This window comes from Mauremys reevesii, linkage group 15 (assembly GCF_016161935.1).
Source record: "Mauremys reevesii isolate NIE-2019 linkage group 15, ASM1616193v1, whole genome shotgun sequence".
NCBI lineage: Eukaryota > Metazoa > Chordata > Testudines > Geoemydidae > Mauremys > Mauremys reevesii.
In genome coordinates this window covers 44,701,241-44,720,765 of record NC_052637.1, presented here as the reverse complement: position 1 = coordinate 44,720,765, position 19,525 = coordinate 44,701,241, and the positions used below count along the sequence as shown (strand labels likewise).

The window sequence follows — 19,525 nt, the reverse complement described above, 5'->3', positions numbered from 1 at the left end:
CCGACCGGCGGGGGTAAGGGAAGCGACCCCCCCCCCCCCGAGGGCGCGGCGGGCGGGCGGGCAGCTGCGGGGAGAAGCCACGGTCTGGCCCGGAGTGACCGTCGGAGGTGGGGGACGCTCCTGGTACCTCCAAGCCTGCAGCGCCCTCCTGGGTACCCACGAGACCCACGGAGTGCAGCGCCCCCCGCGTGATCCCCCACGTGCAGTGCCCCCCGCGTGATCCCCCACGTGCAGCGCCCCCCGTGACATCCCGCACCCCACGTGCAGCGCCCCCCGTGACATCCCGCACCCCACGTGCAGCGCCCCCCGCGTGATCCCCCACGTGCAGTGCCCCCCGTGACATCCCGCACCCCACGTGCAGTTCCGCCTACGCCCGTGACATCCCGCACCCCACGTGCAGCGCCCCCCGTGACATCCCCCACCCCACGTGCAGCGCCCCCCGTGACATCCCGCACCCCACGTGCAGCGCCCCCCGTGACATCCCGCACCCCAGGTCCAGTGCCCCCCGTGACATCCCCCACCCCACGTGCAGCGCCCCCCGTGACATCCCGCACCCCACGTGCAGCGCCCCCCGCGCCCGTGACATCCCGCACCCCACGTGCAGTGCCGCCTACGCCCAGGATATCCCCACCCCGCATGATCCCCCGTGTGCAGTGCCCCCCAGGACATACACCACCCCACGTGCAGTGCCCCCCGCGCCCAGGTCATCCCCCACCCCACCCAAACCCCCAAGTGAAATGCCCCCAGGGACATTCCCCACCCCACGTGCAGTGCCCCCTGAGCCCGCAGCGCCTTCCCCAGGGCACCGAGGGTGACCCGCATCATTGTTCCATGTTCTATCGGTCTGGGTGCTTGCTGTGCCCATCCTGGACAGCAAGAGCACGGGGAGCGCCCTGAAATGCACAGGCAGCCCCGAGGAGCCCACGGGTTCTCAGAAACACAGATCTGACCCGAGAGCAGAAGACTCTTGTCCTGAGGCCAGTGTCCCAGGCCACCCAAACAGATGAAAGGTAAAATGAGTCCAGCTCAGCCTCTTCTGTAATATTTATAGATTGAGCAAAAAGTGAAACAAAAAGACTGACACAACCTGAATGTGTTTAATGGGGGGGGGGGGTTGACACTTTTGGGGAGGTCTCAAGTTGGCATAACAACCAGCTGAAGTAGTCTAGAAATAGAAGGAAACATGAGGAAAACAGTTTATAGTTGGAATCACTGTAAATATGTTTTAACTGGGTAATTTTAATGAGGAAAGGTTGCTGCACTTTTCTGGATGGTGCTTTTCCAGGGGTCACTTGACAACTTGTTTAGGAACCTGTGGCTGGAACAGTTTGCAGGTGAAAAGCAAGGTTTACAGTCATGGCTGTTGCCACTTGCTTCGGGCAATAACATATACTTTGAAAAAGAGGAAATCAGTGACATCAGCACCTACATCTGGTTTTGCTGAATCCTGAACTCCACATGGGATGTGAAACTGAACTGCCTGTTGCCACACCATCTCTTGGGTGACATCTTCCTTCTTCATCTTTTTTCTTTCCTATCATTTCCTTTTGGTCTTCTATCTAATAAGAGTCAGGTTTAGCCAGCCAAGACAGATCCATCTTTTGCAACACTGCTGTAATGAAAAGGCAAACTGTAAACAATGTTCTTAGCCCAACTAGTAAAAGTTTGCTAAATCTGACAGTCTAATAAGACAGTATGCTGTGACTATAACTTTCCAGCAACTGATTTACAAACAAAAAACTCCACTGAAATAGAAGCTGCACTTTCTACCTTTGCTAGTTTTTCTTTCTCCCTTCTTGTGTGTTTTGTCCTGAAGGAAACAGCAACAACTTTAAGTGAAGACTCGATGTCTTTCTGAAACATGTGCTATGACTCAAATAAAAGCTATGATCTTGATGAAGAAATTAGTAGGTGTGGTTCTTTTGCCTGTGTTGTGCAGATCAGACTAGACTCAGAGGATTATAATGGCTCCTTCTGGCCTTAAAATATTTGACTATGAACAAGTCAAGACAGTCTAAACTGATTTTTTTTCACTTGTCCCTAACATGGACAGTTAAAATAATCTTTAATATCACTTAAAAAGATGATCAAACAAGGGACTTCCCCCTTTTAAACTATACACAGAAAGAGAATAAGTGAAGTTCTTTAAATACAGATTTTACTTAATTCCTTACATTTCAAATGCTTTGACTGTTTTTTCTTTTTCTGCGTGTTTAATAAAAAGTTAAGTTTTTAATTATAGCTGTTACAGTGGAAGTGAATAATAACTTGATACAAAACCCCAAAACACAATTAACAGTCTACTGTTGTAGCAGCAAGCAAGGGATTTGAAACAAGGTCAGAGAGTGACAGAGATACCATTATCAATATAGCAATACCTATAACTGAGAGTGGGTGTTGGTGTTAGTATGACTGGGGTGGTGCTGAGGCTATGGTGAATAGGGACAGCAATGTATGTGCACTGGGGAAAGGGTGGTTAGGGAAAAAGAAGTGTTTTGAGGTAGGATGTAAAAGAGGAAAGTGAGGTTTCATGGGGCAGAGCCAAGCAGATGTTCCAGGCATAGAACACACGTAGCTCTGCAAAATATAGCGAGACTGTGATGCAAGTCTGTCCCACAGAACCCTCAACCTCTCCTGTTTTCTCCTGCAGAGCTGTGATCCATTCTATGTGATGCAATGTCCCAACTGTACAACATGGCAGGGGCCCTGGGGGCTGAAGAATGACACTTTCCTGCATTGGTCTCAGTAAAATCTGCTTCCTGCTGTCTGTGACCTTCTGTGCTTTCCTTCTCTTGCTAATCCCCAAATTCCAGACTACCTGGAGACATAGGGGCTATCCACAACCCCGTCCACCACCTCCTTTTAATGCTTCCTGCAAAAGTGAGTTCCACCACCCGCAGGCAGAGCCCAGCTCAACAGGCCATTTGGACAGTGAAGGAATTGATATTACACACAGTGTGAAAGATGAAACTGTAGAAAAATGGGGGGATTACAGCCTACGGGCTGGGGGATCCAGCCTGAAACTTGAGGAGCAGGATGGGAGCCCCACCAGTCCTCTTCAAACTATGTTGAAGGACCATCGTGGACCTGCAGGTGATTCCATTAAGGAGAATCTGGAGCCGAAGGATATTTTTATTGCTGTGAAAACTACAAGAAAGTATCATAAAAATAGGCTGGACTTGCTCTTCCAAACCTGGATTTCGCAGGCCAAAAGACAGGTGAGAGATCTTCCTCACAGGGATAGGACAGTTATAGTGGGAGCCCCTCCCTCTGTGACTGCAGGTTCAAGATCTGCCATAATCCCACTCCCCTCCATGGTCATGCTGCAATTTCACTCTGTGTATTCCTTACCAGTTCATTAAACATGTTCTTCCTGCAGGATTAGGAAATTGCTGTAAATAGTCCATCTGACCAAAAGCCTAAAATGAACTGCTACTGGGTGGTAGAACATTAGTCTGGATGCACAATCTGTCTTCTTGTGGCCTGGGTCTGTAACTTGTGCAGGAGTGTTCTTGGGATTGATTTATGCTTGGATAATTATAACCTTGCAAGGCAGACTCTGTTGAGCTTGACACTAGCAACCAGAGCTGAATCCACAGTGGTGTAAGATAACATCTCTAAATTCACTTAAAATAAAAGGCTGCAGGTCCAGAGAGACGCTGCAGCTGGAGAAAATGTGCCAAGCTTAGTATAATGGAGGGAGCCATTGCATAGTCATCCACAATTCCTGATGCTAGTGTTGATGTGTCTGAGCCAATACTTTCAGACAATATGCTCTTCAGTACAGTGACTGGATCTTCATATGAGATGTAGCATAGAATCTGTCCCTTAACGTAGAAGTTTCAATGCATTTGCAGAGATTAACAAAATCCTATCCAGATGTTATGAATCTTCTCCACCTGTCTGGGGCAGGATATTGCTACCAACTGGATCTTTTTTTCCCCTTACTTTCATTCTTCCCCAGAATTCTGTTGATTCCTCTAGGCCCATTGACTATCTGGGGCAATATCCAGCCAAGCAGGTGTGCTATCTTTTAGGATGGGGTGAAAGAGGAGATTGCAGAGGAAGAAACTCCTGAAAAACAGCTTGTTCCTGAACTTGGGATGCCTCAGCCCTGCCTGGAGACAGGAGGGTAGTTCTGTCTTGGATTCTCTTCTAAAATTGCCAGTGGAGGGATCCAGTCAATTCTGAATGTGCTGGTGGTTTTTCTGATGTAGAAACCAATCCAATAGGCAACAGACCAAGTTAATACCAGTTCTTTTCACAATAGCCACTGAAAAATAAATAGATAAATTACTAGCAATTCTAATTGGGGACTGAGTGAAGCTAAAATTAATTGGTCCATTTCTGAAATCTTTGGAAAGGGAAGCCCCTTTTTTCCTAATGTCTTTGTGTCTCCCACAGACGTTTATATTCACGGATTGGGAAGACCGTGAACTGCGCCTAAGAGCAGGTAAGCCGTGTAGTTCAAATGCACACTTGCTCCTTTGACTATGGATGCTGACTTGCTGCAATCCTCTCCCTCGAGGGGCCTCATTCTGTGCTGTGCATGTGATTGGTGAAAGGGAGCTGGAAGCTCAGAGGGGGGAAATGCTGTTTCTTTCTTTCCTAATTTGGATTTGTAGGACCTTCATCAACATCATTCACTGGGTTAATCGTCACATTTACTTTTTTTCTTTCTGTTTGTAAGTTTCAGTGTAGCTGTTTGAGGGTTAATGTACACGATCCCCCTTGTGCACTGTCCCCATACATGACTCATCTTCCCTGCTGTCTGGCTCCATATTCACATGCTCTTCACCAGATGTGCTACATGCTCACTGTGTAAGCACCACTCACCCTACATGCAGCTCTCTACATGTGCATTGCAGGTGCACCATGTCCATGTTTCAGGTTCATGCTCCAGAGGTGCACATGCTCTCTCTCCCAGATTATGCATTCACCCCAACCTTGACCATTTTGACCTTCATTTCCATAGGAGATCACATGATCAACACCAACTGCTCTGCTGTTCACACCCGCCAGGCACTCTGCTGCAAGATGTCTGTGGAATACGATAAATTCCTCGAATCTGGGAGAAAGTATGTGAGACTCATTGTTCCAACTGTAGCTTTGTTCACTCCAATTCTGAGTCCCAGGGAGGTCCCAACATTCTTTCTAGTTCCAGTAATGAGTGAGCATGATCCAGGCTGTGATCCCAGAGGGTGGTGGTGATGAGCATAGAGAAAGTGTAGCAGCAGAAAGAGAAGCACTTATAGACCAGAGTCAGGTGAAAGGCTATAGGGAGGAAGAGCTCACAAGCGGCCTACTGACTTCAGCCTCTCTCCTAGAGTTGAGAAGTATTGGCAGCTTTGGCTTGTAACTCCTGTGTTTTCAGTCTGAGGGCCTCTTTTTTCCAGTCACTTTGCCCCAAATCTGAGAGACTAAGATCTTCACTGGAGAGAACTCAGTACACAGAAACTTTACATCACTTCCTCAGTGCCTCGGCTGTGTGATTGTGTCTGCCCTGCTTTGTCTGCAGATGGTTTTGCCATGTGGATGATGACAACTATGTGAATCCACAGAATCTCCTGCGCCTCTTGTCTGCCTTCTCACACAGCCAGGATGTATATGTGGGGAGGCCAAGCCTGGACCACCCCATTGAGGCAGCTGACCATGTCCGGAGTGATGGATCAGTAAGCATGCTCTGTAACTGTCCCTTCTGCCCCCCTCTCCCAGCCTCTGAGCTTTTAAGAAGGTGAACAGTTCACAAGATCCCATGTACAAAACCTCTGAGTTAATTTGCAATTTACAAATGGTCTTGTGAGCTGAACAGGGATTCTTCTCCCTTCATGGGTAGCTGCCGGAGAACAGGCTCTCCCTACTTCAACATTTGGGTGTGAGGGATGCTCCCTTAGCACCCCTCAGCCAGGTCAGTTTCTGCAGTTATCACCATTCAGTTCTGGGAGCCTTCATTTTAATCCTCTTTTACTCATGATTATTAATCACATTTTTACAGTAATGCCTAAATACCAACCAAGAATAGGACCCGTTGTGCTAGGCACTGTACAAACACAGCAGTAGCAGCCAGCCCTCACCCCCAAAGAATTTACAGTCAAAACAGATGAGACAGACTGGGTGGGGAAGGGGTAGAACACAGAAGTAGAGTGAACAATGTGGTGGCAGCAAACATCATGTTAGTTCAATGGCTTTTTGTGGGGAGGTAGTTAAGGAGGGGACCTGTGAAAAGGAAATAAAGGTGAAGGGAGAGGGGACACTGAAGGGCAGGGAAAAGGAAGGGAACAGGTCAGGGGAGAAGAGGGTAAGAGGGACAACTGTGGTATGAAGCTAATATGAGGAGATTAAGGGAGGAGAAGGAGGGAGGGAGAGAGCCGGAGCAGACAACCAATCAGCATAGGCAGGAAAAGTCCCGTCAAAACTGTAGAGCCCTCTGAATGTCAGGCTTTCTCGCCTAGAAAGTAACATCTCAGTACTTCATCTGCTGCCATCCTGCGCTAACCTCAGGAGATTATACAATCGCTCTGTGACTTGTTTGGGAATGGTCACTTCCAGTATTGAGCAATCATTTTCCTGGAGCCCCAGTGTGTTTCAGTCACAAGATACATGAGCATCTTTATCTTGAGGAGCAAGTACCAAGTTGCCAGGCCAGCAGATAAATTCCCTGGCAATGCATCCAGGTGAACTGGCCTGTTATGAAAAACCCTGCATGATTAAGTAGTCTCCTCAGCCTTAATCACTTGGCTCCAGCAGGGCTCCTCTGATTTCCCCAGAGAAGCTTATTCCAGGCTGACTATGACTCTGGAGGGCAGAGGACCATACAGAGGGTTGCACAGGGGAGTTGGGCTTCTCCTCAGTTCTCCACTGGAACTCTGGTTTTCCATTCCCTGTATGCTCTCTGTTTCACTCAGATTCCACTGGCCCTGGGGTGGCAGCGGCAAGGTGATAAGAGTTGCCTTATGAGAGAATGTCTAGCTTCCAGGAGTTCAAAGAGGCAGGGGTAGCCCAAAGTCCAGATATTTGCTCAGATCATGTGTCCAATGTGCTGCAGAGCAGAAGATCCTTTTCCCTACCCAGGCAGATGGGAAAAGCTGAGTATCATTAACAAGTGTCTCTTTTTTTTCTTGTTGCTTTTGCTGTTCACTAGTCAACCGTGAAGTTCTGGTTTGCCACAGGTGGAGCAGGGTTCTGTATCAGCAGGGGTCTTGCCCTGAAGATGAGTCCCTGGGCCAGGTAAATGCACTTCAGTAGCAGAGACCCCATGGCTTCGATAGGATTAAGGGTGCATTTGACTCTCCAACTCCATCCTCTCTCCTGACAGCTTGGGTAACTTCATCAGTACTGCAGAGAGGGTACGTCTTCCTGATGACTGCACCATTGGTTACATCATCGAGGGGCTGCTGGAGGTGAAGCTGCTGCACAGCCCCTTGTTCCATTCCCATCTGGAAAATCTGCAGAGACTACGAGGCGAGTCAGTGCTGCAGCAGGTAAGGCGAAGCCTCATGCCTTGCTCAAAACAGGCCCTGGCCTTTGAGACACTCCTCAGTCTGATCAAAAGAAATCATCTCTGCAGGTGCAGCTACCTTCTCCCTGGTTTTCAGGAAAGGCAGATGGTACCAGGCCTGTAATTTCACCATTACTCCAAGCTGCTTATGTAGTTGACCAGGGCAGTCCCATGTCCACCTCCTGCATTTGGATAACAGGCACATTTCCGTCCTGGCCAGCTGGGTCACCTTTAGTTCTCCCCTTTTCTGACCGTCCCTTCCAGTCCCAGCCATGCTATTACCTTGCCACCTCTGTCTTCTTCCTTTCCATTCCTGAGTCACATGAAATTACAGTACACCTACAAAAGCAAGAGATTTGCATTTTTTCCAGGCAAAGTGATTCAGCCTCAGCTTTAATTCATACCAATAATGGGGACATCATTAAATGTCTGTCTGATTATTTATTAAATTATATGGAATCTCTTAAGAGAGTGACTTGTCTGCATATCAAGTTTTAAGCTGCTAAAGAGTTTCTTCAGTATTGGTTGTGAGTATTGAAATACATAAGCTTGTTTAAAAATAATTACTTCTGCAGCATCTTCTTTGATGGACAATAGGTGGTGCTGTAAAGCTGCCCCAAATTAAAATTCCTCCACTGCTTATCTACATACACCCTAAACAAGAACACAGGTTCCCACCCACAGAATACCCATTCAAATTGTTCTAACAGTTTTATTAGGCAATAAAAACGCACTTTCAGAGCCACATTCAGATCTAGTGTAATCACACGAGAAGTAAGCGGTGATGAATCTGGCCCTCCCTTTGTGATAGCCCTTTCTCCTGAGATTAACTTTAACAGCTAATCAGAAAATCTTGTTGCTCCTAAAGATTATCAGAGAACTGAACTCTTAGGCTTTAGATTTAGGAAATATGTAATGCAGCCTCCATATGGAAGAATGGTTTTATTGTTAAGACACTGGACTCAGGCTTCAGAGATCTGTTGCCTGCTGTGCCATACTCGCAGTGTGACCTTGTACAAGTCATTTAACTTCTCCGTGCCTTCATTTTCCCACTGTAAAATGAGGATAATATGACTGATCTAACAGGAGTGTCTGTGAGGATGAATTTATTACTGTTTTGTTAGGCATTCAGACATTATGGTAATGGGTGCCACACTAAAGCTTACATGTAAAGTTGGTTAGGTGGTATGTTCTCCTCCACAGCTGCTTATCTAAGCTTTTCTTGTCTCCCTCACTCTGTTTGATTTCGTCTTCCTGTTCTGCTTTGGATGGTCAGTGGGTTCTCTCAAAAGGCTTCTATCCTAAGTTAACCATTATGACAAAGCGAACTATCACCTTTTATGTGTAACTTCTGACACCCAGATCACATAGGATGTCTCTTTCCCTTTAGATCCTCCTCATCCCTCATTAAGACCTCTTCCACTAAGTCACTCTCTGCTATGTTGTAGGTTCTGACTTTACGTTTGCTTTTTCAGGTCACTCTGAGTTATGGGGGCCCTGAGAACAAACACAATGTTGTGAGTGTGGCAGGAGTGTTTGGCTTGCAGCAAGATCCAACCCGGTGAGTACCTCCTTCCAAAACAAATTCTGCTTGCCCTGTCTATACCTACAGACTGCAGAAAACTCAAGCACACAAGCTGGGTCAGCATTTCTTATATTGCCTCCACACTCCAGTTGGGTTATGGCCAATTTCCCTGCAGTTTTGGGATGCGTGAACATTCCAAGAGTTTTGGCTGAGGTGTCCCCAAACTGATGAGCTCATGTCTCATGTTGTCTTCTCATCTTTCTCTTTTCACAGATTCAGATCTCTCCATTGTCTTCTCTATCCTGACACTACCTGGTGTCCCACTAAAAATCTACTGTGACCTCAGACCTAACCTTGACATTTGGTATCTTACCTGCACAAGATTGGACAGGGTGCTTTTCTTGGAGATGAACAAGAAAAATCTACAAAAGTAAGATCCCAGATCACTTCATTCCCATGGCAGGAGTGTGAGGCCTCATCAGCTGCTGTCTTGAAACATCCCAAAGAAGAAACTCTCCTTCGCTTTGCGCTCTGGTCTTCCAGCAATTCATATGTCTCTAAGGTTAAGCATAGGCCCCCTCCTACTTCCTGTCTGGTTTTATCCATGCTTTGCTAGTTAAAAGCTCTGTGGCTATCACGTGTTTGTACCTAAAAAATACAGAGTGGAATGCAGTGCCTGGAATCATAGCACTGGAACTAGTGTTCTGAATAGTGCTTCTAGAGAGCAGTCCTCCTGCTGCTGAGATTCCAGGGCAGAGTGTAGAGCCCATGGTGGGGAGGGAGGGAGGGATTTTTAATTTGGCTCCCTTGGAAGCAGAATGATTCAAGAACTTCTCCAGTTTATTTTTTCTTGTCCCAGTGTCTGAGCTTTGCGGGAATCTAGCTGAAACATCTGCACTTACAGTGAGGCATAGATGTGTTAACCAAGAACAAAATTATGCCAGTCTGCCCTGCATGACAGGCTGAGGATCACATCTCCTTTAGCCCCCCTGGTCTCCTGAGTCTGGTTTCCATGAGGGTAGCACACTTGGCTCTCTTTCTGGTTGAAAGATGGTGGTGATTTTCCATGATGGGCTGCAGATCCAAAGGTGCTTGGTCTTGGCCCATACTATTTCCTGGCAGTTTGATACTGAGAGAGATGTTTGTGGGAATACTATTAGGTCCCTCCTCCCAGTGTAATCCACAGCATGGTCCCTGGTTGGCATCTGATCCTGGGTCGCTAAAACAGCCTGCAGCCTCCTTCCTGCCTCTGCAGTCTTGCTGCTTCCCAAAGCCTATGTGGGAGGAGAAACCTGGGTTAGCTGCAGTGCCCTGATGTATTGTCATTTGGGGCCTTTGACAGGACTGGTGTGATCACCCAGGCCAGTTACATAAATGGACCTTTGAGCTTCAGGCCTGGGGAAGATCTATGTTCACTTTTCCTCTGCAAGCTAGCCAGGAATAGATGCTCCAGAAGAAAGGCTTGCACACTTCCTCCAAGTGAGGGGCTCAGCCTGTTGTCTGCAGAGCTTCTGCTGTAGGATTTGCCAGTGCTCTGCAAAGGAAAAGGAGTTTGGTTTTCATGTGAGAAAAGCAGGGACTCCAAAAGTCTCTTGTTTTTCTCTTAGTCCACACTGAGGCTTGCACACTCCGTTGCTGGCATGGTTAGGAAGAACAGTGTCTAGATCTTCATTGGTTCCTGGTCCTAATGACTAACACTGAAATGGGGGGAAAGCAGCAGAATTACATATTGGCAAATTGTAATTCCAAGCACTGTGACCTGAGCTGTCGGGAAGGAACTCTTGGTTTCTAATTCTGTCTCTGCCACCAATGCACTGTGAGGCCGTGGGTGAGTCATGTGACCTCTCCCATTTGTAAAGTGGGTAGAGTATATAGGCACACCTCTAAGGTATGCAGTCATGAGGCTTCATGGAGTTGTGTCATTCTTTCTGAAGAGGATTATTCCCATCACTCTCTAACTTTAGGGTTTAGCCATGCATATTTTTCTGTTTTCTAAAGAGACTTCTTTGCCCTCCTTCATGCTTCCTGATGTGGCACTAACTCCATTCTTTGGCCAAGAGGCCAGGCTGGGAACATCAGTGGTCCATCTAGCCCAGCCTCCTTTCTCAGACAGTGGCCAGAACCAAATGCTACAGAAGATGCCGTAAGAACCCTGAAGTAGGCATATGTGGAATAACCTGTCTGCACCTTAGGTCTCCTACTGATCCCTTAAGCCTGAAGTCTAATATCCCTTCCAAAAATTTTGTCATTAATTACAACTGGATAATCTTGATAGCCATATAAATATCCAGTCCTTTTTTAATCTTAAGTACTTGGCCTCAATGCCTGTCTTCCTGTGGCAAAGAATTCCATAAATTAACGAGTCATTAATGGAACTCTGTGCCTCTGAACACTGATTAACTGCTTCTTTACTGCAGCGTCTGTTCCTGGTCCATGGACTGCCCTGGAATTGCATCTTGCCAGATTATATACATGTGACAGATTAGTTAAGACTAAGGCCTGATCCTACTACTATTCAAGTCAATGGCAAAACTCATACTGATTTCAGTAGCACCAGGACAGAGTCTTAAAAGTTTGGTCCAATACTCTTCCTGATTCCCAGGGCTGAGCATGCTACCTCTTTGGCATGCCCACAACTGAAAGGCCTATAGGCTGGGCTTGGAAAAGAAATGCATGCCTCCCGTATGGCAGTGCAGAGCACTGGCCTTTAACAAGCCCTTGTTTGGGCTCCTTTTAAGGTTTTTCATAAATGTTCCTAATATGGTAGCCGCTGCTGCCATAAGATGGGAGTGTTCCAGGCAAACTGGTGTTTCTCATCTAAAGTGTTTTCTTTAAATATTTATTTAATTAAAAGGTGGGCCAGGTTTTCAGTGTCCTCTGTTAAGTTCCCTGACATCAGTAGCAATATATGCAGTAAATCTCTAACACTCAACACCAGCAACCTGCCCTGAGCCTCACACGCCCCACAACTATTGCCTTGTGTCAAACTTAGTTCCTACCCAACATCCACCAGCCCTCAAAACGTCTGCCAATGCAAAAGCCACGTGTGATTTCTTGCTTCAGCCCCCAAAGGCTGCAAAGAATTGTGGGATTTAGGCAGTGCTGGGGTCCTGGGAGGGAGGAATAGGGTTGAGAAGCAGTGCAGTAAATGGTGTTCCCAGACCTGCACCCGCATTACTGCTAGATAAAAATAAACTTGAGTGAGCAGAGGGGCTTAAAAATACTAGAGCATCCTCTTGCATTCCCATTTAGTTTGTGCAGTGTTGCCAAACACCTGTTTGAAGCATTGACCAAAATGTAGAGCAGCTCTGATTCTCCTCAGGAGCCAGTAGCTGAGTTAGACAGCATCAGAAATGGCCCTTTATTTCTAGCAATAAATTAAAAGTAAAGCTAACTGCATGTGCATTAATCAGTAACCGAACAGTCCCTGTGCCACAGTGTGTGGAAGTAGCACCAGCACTGCCTGTCACCCAAGCACCACTTGCAAGTGCAGTATTACCTTAAATGGCCACACCCCTTGCTCTGCTTCCCTATCACTCTGGGCTGGCTGTACCACTTAATCAGCCCTCCTACAGGCATGGTATCACCCCAGGCTGCCAGGCCCCTCACTCTGCCCACTCCCCACCATGGTGTGGTATCACCCCCCTACTGGCTGTGCCACTGGCAATGAACCCTACCAGCACAGTACCACCCTGGGCTGGGTGTGCACCCTCCCTCCACCCCCACCATGGCCCAGTATTGCCCCTCACTCTCCCCCCGCATGGAATAGTCTCGCCCCAGGCTGGCTGCACCCCTCACGCTCCCCCCCCCCGCCATGGCATGGTATCACCCCAGGCCGGCTGCACCCCCTTGCTCTGCCCCCCCCCCAAGCATGGTCTCACCTCAGGCCAGTTACCCCCCTCGCTCTGCCCCTCCTACCCCCAGCATGGTCTCGCCCCAGGCCAGCTGCACCCCTCACTCTGCCCCCCCCCCATGGCATGGTATCGCCCCAGGCCGGCTGCACCCCTCGCTCTGTGCCCCCACCCATGGCATGGTATCGCCCCAGGCCAGCTGCACCCCCTTGCTCTGCGCCCCCCCCCTGGCATGGTATCGCCCCAGGCCAGCTGCACCCTCACTCTGCGCCCCATGGCATGGTCTCGCCCCAGGCCGGCTGCACCCCTCACTCTGCCCCCATGGCATGGTATCGCCCCAGGCCAGCTGCACCTCACTCTGCGCCCCATGGAATGGTATCGCCCCAGGCTGGCTGTACCCCTCGCTCTCGCCCCATGGCATGGTCTCGCCCCAGGCCGGCTGCACCCCTCACTCTGCGCCCCCCCATGGCATGGTATCGCCCCAGGCCGGCTGCACCCCTCACTCTGCGCCCCCCCATGGCATGGTATCGCCCCAGGCCGGCTGCACCTCGCTCTGCCCCCCATGGCATGGTATCGCCCCAGGCCAGCTGCACCCTCGCTCTGCCCACCCATGGCATGGTATCGCCCCAGGCCAGCTGCACCCTCACTCTGCGCCCCCAGGGCATGGTATCGCCCCAGGCCGGCTGCACCCCTCTCTCTGCGCCCCCCCATGGCATGGTATCGCCCCAGGCCGGCTGCACCCCTCGCTCTGCGCCCCCCCGCCATGGCATGGTATCGCCCCAGGCCAGCTGCACCCCTCACTCTGCGCCCCCCCATGGCATGGTCTCGCCCCAGGCCGGCTGCACCCCTCGCTCTGCCCCCCCCCCCCGTGGTCTCGCCCCAGGCCGCTGTAATCTGCTGCATGGGCCGATGGCCGGGGCGGGGCGTCGCCTCGGGATGCCCCGTGTCCGGGGCAGGGACCCGCGCTCGCCGGGCGTGACCCCTGCACGGGGCTGGCCGCGCTCAGGCCCCGCCCGGGCCCCGCACTCGCCGCCCGCCGGGAATGGAGCCGGAGCGGAGCTTCTCGGGCCGCCGGGCCCTGGTGACCGGGGCGGGCAAAGGTAAGAAGGGCCCTGGTGGGCGGGCGGCCCGGCCCGGCCCGGCCCGGCTCTGACCGCCTCTCGCCCCGCAGGGATCGGCCGGGCCGCGGCCCTGGCGCTGAGCGGAGCCGGGGCCCAGGTGATCGCGTTGAGCCGGACGCAGGCGGACCTGGAGAGCCTGGAGCGGGAGGTAACGGACCAGACCCCGCCGCGCCCGCGGCACGGCACCGCCCTGGCGCTCCCGCGTCCAACCAGGCCTTCCCCGGGGGCCACCCCCCCACCGGCCCGGACACCCCCTTCCAGGATCCCCCCCCAGGATTCCCCCACCGGCCCAGACACCCTCTCACTGCTCCGCACACACACACCCAGATCCCCAGCGCCGGACACCTCCCAGGATCCCCAGGATTCCCCCACCGGCCCAGACACCCTCTCACTGCTCCGCACACACACACCCAGATCCCCCCAGCGGCCCAGACACCCCCCCTCCACTGGCCCGGACACCCGCCCCAGAATCCCTCCAGCGGCTGGGACACCCCAGCGACCCAGACACCTTCCCACTGGTCCAGACACCCCCAGGATCCTCCCAGCAGCCCAGACACCCCCACAGGATCCCCTCAGCAGCCCAGACACCCCTCACTGCCCCGGACAGACAACCCCCCCCGAATCCGCCCAGCAGCTGGGACACACACACCCCAGAATCCCCCTCAGCAACCCAGACACCCTCCCACTGGCCCAGATACCCTCCCCAGGATCCTCCCAGCGGCCCAGACATCCCTCACCAACACAGACACACACTCCCAGGGCCCCTCGCTGACCCCCCTCCCCAGTGGCCAAGACACCTCCCACCCTCAGAGGACCCACCCGACCTGGACACCCCTCCTCCGGTCAGGTGGGCCTCCAACCTCCTCCTCCTAAGGGGGTCAGCCCACAAACACCCTTCCCTCGGGAGGCCTTCAACTCCCTCCATGACGCAGACACCCACCATTCCCTCAAGGGTCCCCCAGGCCCCAACCATCCTGCTCCAACAACACAGCCTCTGGAGGCCCAACCAACCCGCCCTGCCTCAGTGATGGGCCCAGATCTCCCTGAGGGCAGTCTCACACCACAGGGGCAGCCTCCTACCCTCCCTGGTGCGCTATCGTCTTTGGCCCCTCTGCTGTGTCCTCCAGGATACCAGGATTGAGACACTCTGTGTAGACCTGGGTGATTGGGACGCCACCAAGGCAGCACTGAGCAAGGTGGATGCCATTGACCTGCTGGTAAATAATGCAGCTGTGGCTGTGCTACAACCCTTCCTGGAGGTGACCAAGGAGGCCTTCGACAGGTAAGGTCTGGCACAAAGCTAATAGCAGCTCCAGGGGGGGCTGAGCATGTTGTAGGGAATGGAGGGAGGCTGGGCAGTACTAAGCGAGAGACTGGACTCGGCTCTAATAAACACAAAGGCTGCTGGAGACAGACAGCCTGTGGTTCTCTCTGGCTTTCCAGTCCCTGCAGCCTGGGGTCAGCACACAGTGGGGACGTGGCCATGTCACACAATAGCCCTCTCTCTCTCTGGTGTAGCGGACCTGCAGAGCCACTGCCCCCACCCCAGAGTCCTCAGCACTGGGAGTATGTCAAGGACATTTTGGGAGTGCCAGGGCACACTTATGTCCCAGCTGTTCTGCAGAACTGAAAGTCAAGGCAGCTATCATGGCACTTCTACCCTTTGCCAGGGGCAGAGCTTGCTCATCTGATTGTAAGAAACCAGGTGATGTTCACTCCTCTCTTTGGCAGGCTGGGAGATAAATAACTCTTTCTGGCAGCTCCCAGAGTACTTTTCTCACTTTGGCACATTGGGTATATCTCCACTGGGAAAATGCATTGGGCACAGGGGTCAGTACTGACACAAAGGGAAAAAAACCCTATTGAGTCACCCAGACTGCCTCTTAGCACTAGGCTAAGGCAGTATAGTCAGAACCAACCCAGAGGGGAGAGTGCCCCCTACTGTTCAACCACACTATTCTCTACAGCCTCTTTTCCTAGGTCTCCCATTCAAACACCAGCCTGGCTCAAACTTGCCTTAAACGGAGTCTCAGCTTAAGATGGCCCAGGTATGGAGAGGGAGGAGGATAGGGGAATTCAAGGAGATCTTACCTGGGTGGGGAATAGAAATGGCATATTCTCAGTACATTCAACAGCAAAAAATTGTTCTTCAAAATATTCTCTGTCATCCCTTTTTCAAACTGGGCGTGAGCTCTCGCAGATGTAGAGGTACATTTCCTCTCTTCTTGGAGGAAACACTTTGGTGGGTAGTACCTTATTCCCAAAGTAAAGAAGAAAAGGTTGTGCAAATGGAGCACCCCTAATGATTAATTGATGGCTAGTAGCTGGAGTATGAAACAGCCGGGCACTTGCTAGTCCAGTCACACCATCTGACGGCTAAGAGGGTGAAATTCTGGACTGAGGAAGGAGCAGCATCTCATTGAGGCAAATACAAGAAAATGCTGTTATTAAATGTTTTGTTGAAGGTTTCTTTGGTATTTTGGTGGCACATGCATGTAATCCCAGCTATGTGGGAGGCTGAGGCTGGTGGATCGCTTGAGCTCAGGGGTTCTGGGCTGCAGTGTGCAATGCCTGGCCAGCGGGTGGCTGAAGGAACAACGTGCTGTGATCAGCATAGGCGCAGACTCCATTAGAAGTCGGCACCTATGGGATCAGTACTCTCTCTGTGACAGGTGATGGATTGATTGGACAAGGTAAAGATTTGACTGGGCTAGGAGGGGCCACTGAACGAAATGCTTCTGTTTAAATTTTAATAAATGTACCAGATTAGAAGAGGGTCCCATAGGAAACAACTCCAGGAAGTCTTGGTTATGCTCTTTTCTCTGCTACATGGGGGAGGTGCCAACTAAACAGCTTATTTCATCTCCTGTGAATGGTCATTGCTGGGTGTATGGCATGTAGGGGCTCTGTAAAGCTAACGGGTTGTGTTTAGATAAGAAGACTAGTTCCATGGGGTGAATTTCTCTAGCCAGTTGGACTGGAGTTTACACCCAGTTCCTTTCACAGGTTGATCTGTGTTTGAGGCACTGGCAGCACCCAGCCTCCTATTTCCACCCCACCCCCCCTCCAGGGCTGCCGCTAGATTGTGATTTTCATTTTCTCTGACTTGGACAAAAAATTTTTTACAGGTCTTTCGATGTGAATCTTCGGGCCGTGTTTCATGTTTCCCAGGTGAGAAGGGACTGTGAATCGGAGTGGGATGGAGCCAGGGACAAGCTAATGAGTTTCAGCTTCCCTGAAGCCATGTGTGCAATGGAAATAGAAGTCTTCATTAGGAGCAGTGCTGCATCTCTGCTCCTTGTGGGGATCCACAAGAGACTGACCTTGTTTGCGTATGTTGAACAAGCTATGCTTGGTATAGCTGATCCTGCAGCACCCCCTAGTTCTGACCATGTTTCTTGGTTCAGAGCTGGGAGGCAACTGGGGTTACTGCTCTGGCAAGCTCTTCTAATCCCCCAAGAAGGCACCAACAGCCTGGGCTGGCTGAGTCCCCCACACTTGTTCTCTTGTGCTGTGTTTCAGATCGTTTCCCGGCAGATGATTGCACGGGGAGTGCAAGGAGCGATAGTGAACATCTCAAGCCAGGCATCTCAGCGGGCTCTACGGGATCATGCTGTCTACTGTGAGTGTCTCAGCTTCAGCACGCTCCATACCTGCCCATTAATCCATTCATGACCTGTGGTAGCTGGAAGCCACAAGCACAGGACCTGGGTTTGGATGCAGCGAATACGTTGACCTAGTTCAGGCCACAAATGTGTGTGACCCAGCCCAGGTGCTGTGCACTCAGCTTCTTCCCTCTGTTGGGTTTTATTGAAGGTTCTACAAAAAGTGCCTTAGATATGCTGACCAAGGTGATGGCTCTGGAGCTGGGACCCCACAAGGTAAGACCCAGTCTATGCCAGAGAGCAGGGAAGGGGCAATCTCTGAGATGGGATGGGGGTAAGCAAGTGGAGGTAGTTTCTCTCAGGGTCGTTCAGTTACCTAATGTACTCTGGTTGGTGACAGATCCGGGTGAACAGCGTGAACCCCACTGTGGTTATGACCGACATGGGGCAAATTAACTGGAGTGAGCCTCAGAAAGCTGCTGCCATGATCAGTCGAATTCCTCTGGGGAAGTTTGCAGGTCAGTGGAGGGGATTTGCTGCTGGGGCTGGCTCCATATCACCGTTTCTCCTTCTAATTGGCTGCTCAGCCATGTGTATCTGCCTCTCTCTGGCTCATGCCCTCCAGGCCCAGGAACAGCGATGATAGAGCTCTGCTCAGAGTTTGTCAGAGTCCTTGAAGCAGCTGCATGTTTCCACTTGGAGAAAGCAAGAACCAGTCAAGGTTCTCCCCTCCTCCAAAACCTTCCCAACGTGGATTTGTTTTAGGGTGGGCAGGGGACATTTTTACCCTCCTCATTAGCAATAGGATTGAGCACTGGAGGGTAACAACACTCAATGCTATGACCCTGTCATCAGCCAACCATCCATCCTGGGAACACAGCAAGGACTTCTGAATGCCAAGGGACCGGCCACCCTGTCTCATTCACTGCACCAGACACAGCTCAGTGCAGGAAGGGGGAAATCTCTCCTTATTGGCCAAGAGGACACAGTTGCAAGGCAGAATGATGGCAGACTCTTGGAAGTGTGTAGGTTTCTCTTCCTGCTGCTAGTGCGATTTGTGGGGGATTCAACTGTTGCCCTCTTTCTGTGTCCTATTCCAGAGGTAGATGATGTGGTGAACAGCATCCTCTTCCTGCTGAGTGACAAGAGCGCTATGACAACAGGTGTCTCACTGCCGGTTGATGGGGGTTTTCTCGTCTCCTAAGATGATACATCTGCGTTGGCACCCCAAGGAGAGAATCATTCCTTAGTTTTCATGCTATTGTTACTAGTGATTCTAAACATGATGGAGAGACAGTGAGTTGCTCAGATCACAAGCCGTGAGGGGAGGGGTAGACGGATATTAGCAGGGTTGAGACCTGTCAGAAAAGTGACAGGTCATTCCACTGTTGGCAGCATGGCTGTTCCCTGAGAAAAGCTGTGCTCTCTGCTCCGAACAAAGCCTACACACTCCTTCATGGAGAATGTTTATTATACCAAAATAAGAGGTGTTTATCTTGTCACTCTACATGATGATTAGAAACAGGACCTGTCTTTATTCTGACCCTCTCCCCCTAAAACCCTTCAGAAGCTCTCCCTGCTCCATCCAAACCGATAAAGCCCATCACCATACTCCCAGCAGGAAAGGGAGGGAGTAGCTACCAGACTCCTCACTGCCTCTTTTATGGCTTTTGATAGAAAAAAGAGGCAACAACCTCAGCCCTGCTCTGCAGAGACTGGCTGGGGGAGGAGAGGCCCCCTGCTAAACATCCTTCTGCCATGACTGATGGGCAGAGAACAGCGCCCAAGGTAGTGCCCTAAAAGGCACTAAGTGCACAAGACTGTTTCACTCACTGAGCTTGACTAGTGATTAGTACTCAATAAAGCTAATAGTTATTCCTTCAGCCTCTGTCTTCTGTTTATTTTCACCACTCCTGGAGTTAGTT

The 19,525-nt window shown here is 50.8% G+C and overlaps 2 protein-coding genes across 2 annotated transcripts; both read left to right on the top strand.

Annotated features, from left to right (window-relative positions):
* The first annotated feature begins 2,684 nt into the window (after nucleotides 1–2,684).
* Nucleotides 2,685–9,436, top strand: RFNG (RFNG O-fucosylpeptide 3-beta-N-acetylglucosaminyltransferase). Its single transcript, XM_039500903.1, has 8 exons — nucleotides 2,685–3,218; nucleotides 4,405–4,453; nucleotides 4,976–5,078; nucleotides 5,519–5,672; nucleotides 7,142–7,227; nucleotides 7,316–7,481; nucleotides 8,974–9,059; nucleotides 9,297–9,436. Exons 1-8 carry the CDS (start codon nucleotides 2,721–2,723, stop codon nucleotides 9,361–9,363), a joined length of 1,209 nt encoding a protein of 402 aa, XP_039356837.1. The 5' UTR covers nucleotides 2,685–2,720; the 3' UTR covers nucleotides 9,364–9,436.
* Nucleotides 9,437–13,760: 4,324 nt separating this feature from the next.
* DCXR (dicarbonyl and L-xylulose reductase) lies at nucleotides 13,761–19,483 on the top strand. The gene is made up of 8 exons (XM_039501475.1): nucleotides 13,761–13,974; nucleotides 14,046–14,143; nucleotides 15,123–15,277; nucleotides 17,124–17,166; nucleotides 17,518–17,617; nucleotides 17,812–17,876; nucleotides 18,001–18,118; nucleotides 18,701–19,483. Exons 1-8 carry the CDS (start codon nucleotides 13,917–13,919, stop codon nucleotides 18,802–18,804), a joined length of 741 nt encoding a protein of 246 aa, XP_039357409.1. The 5' UTR covers nucleotides 13,761–13,916; the 3' UTR covers nucleotides 18,805–19,483.
* Nucleotides 19,484–19,525: the final 42 nt, after the last annotated feature.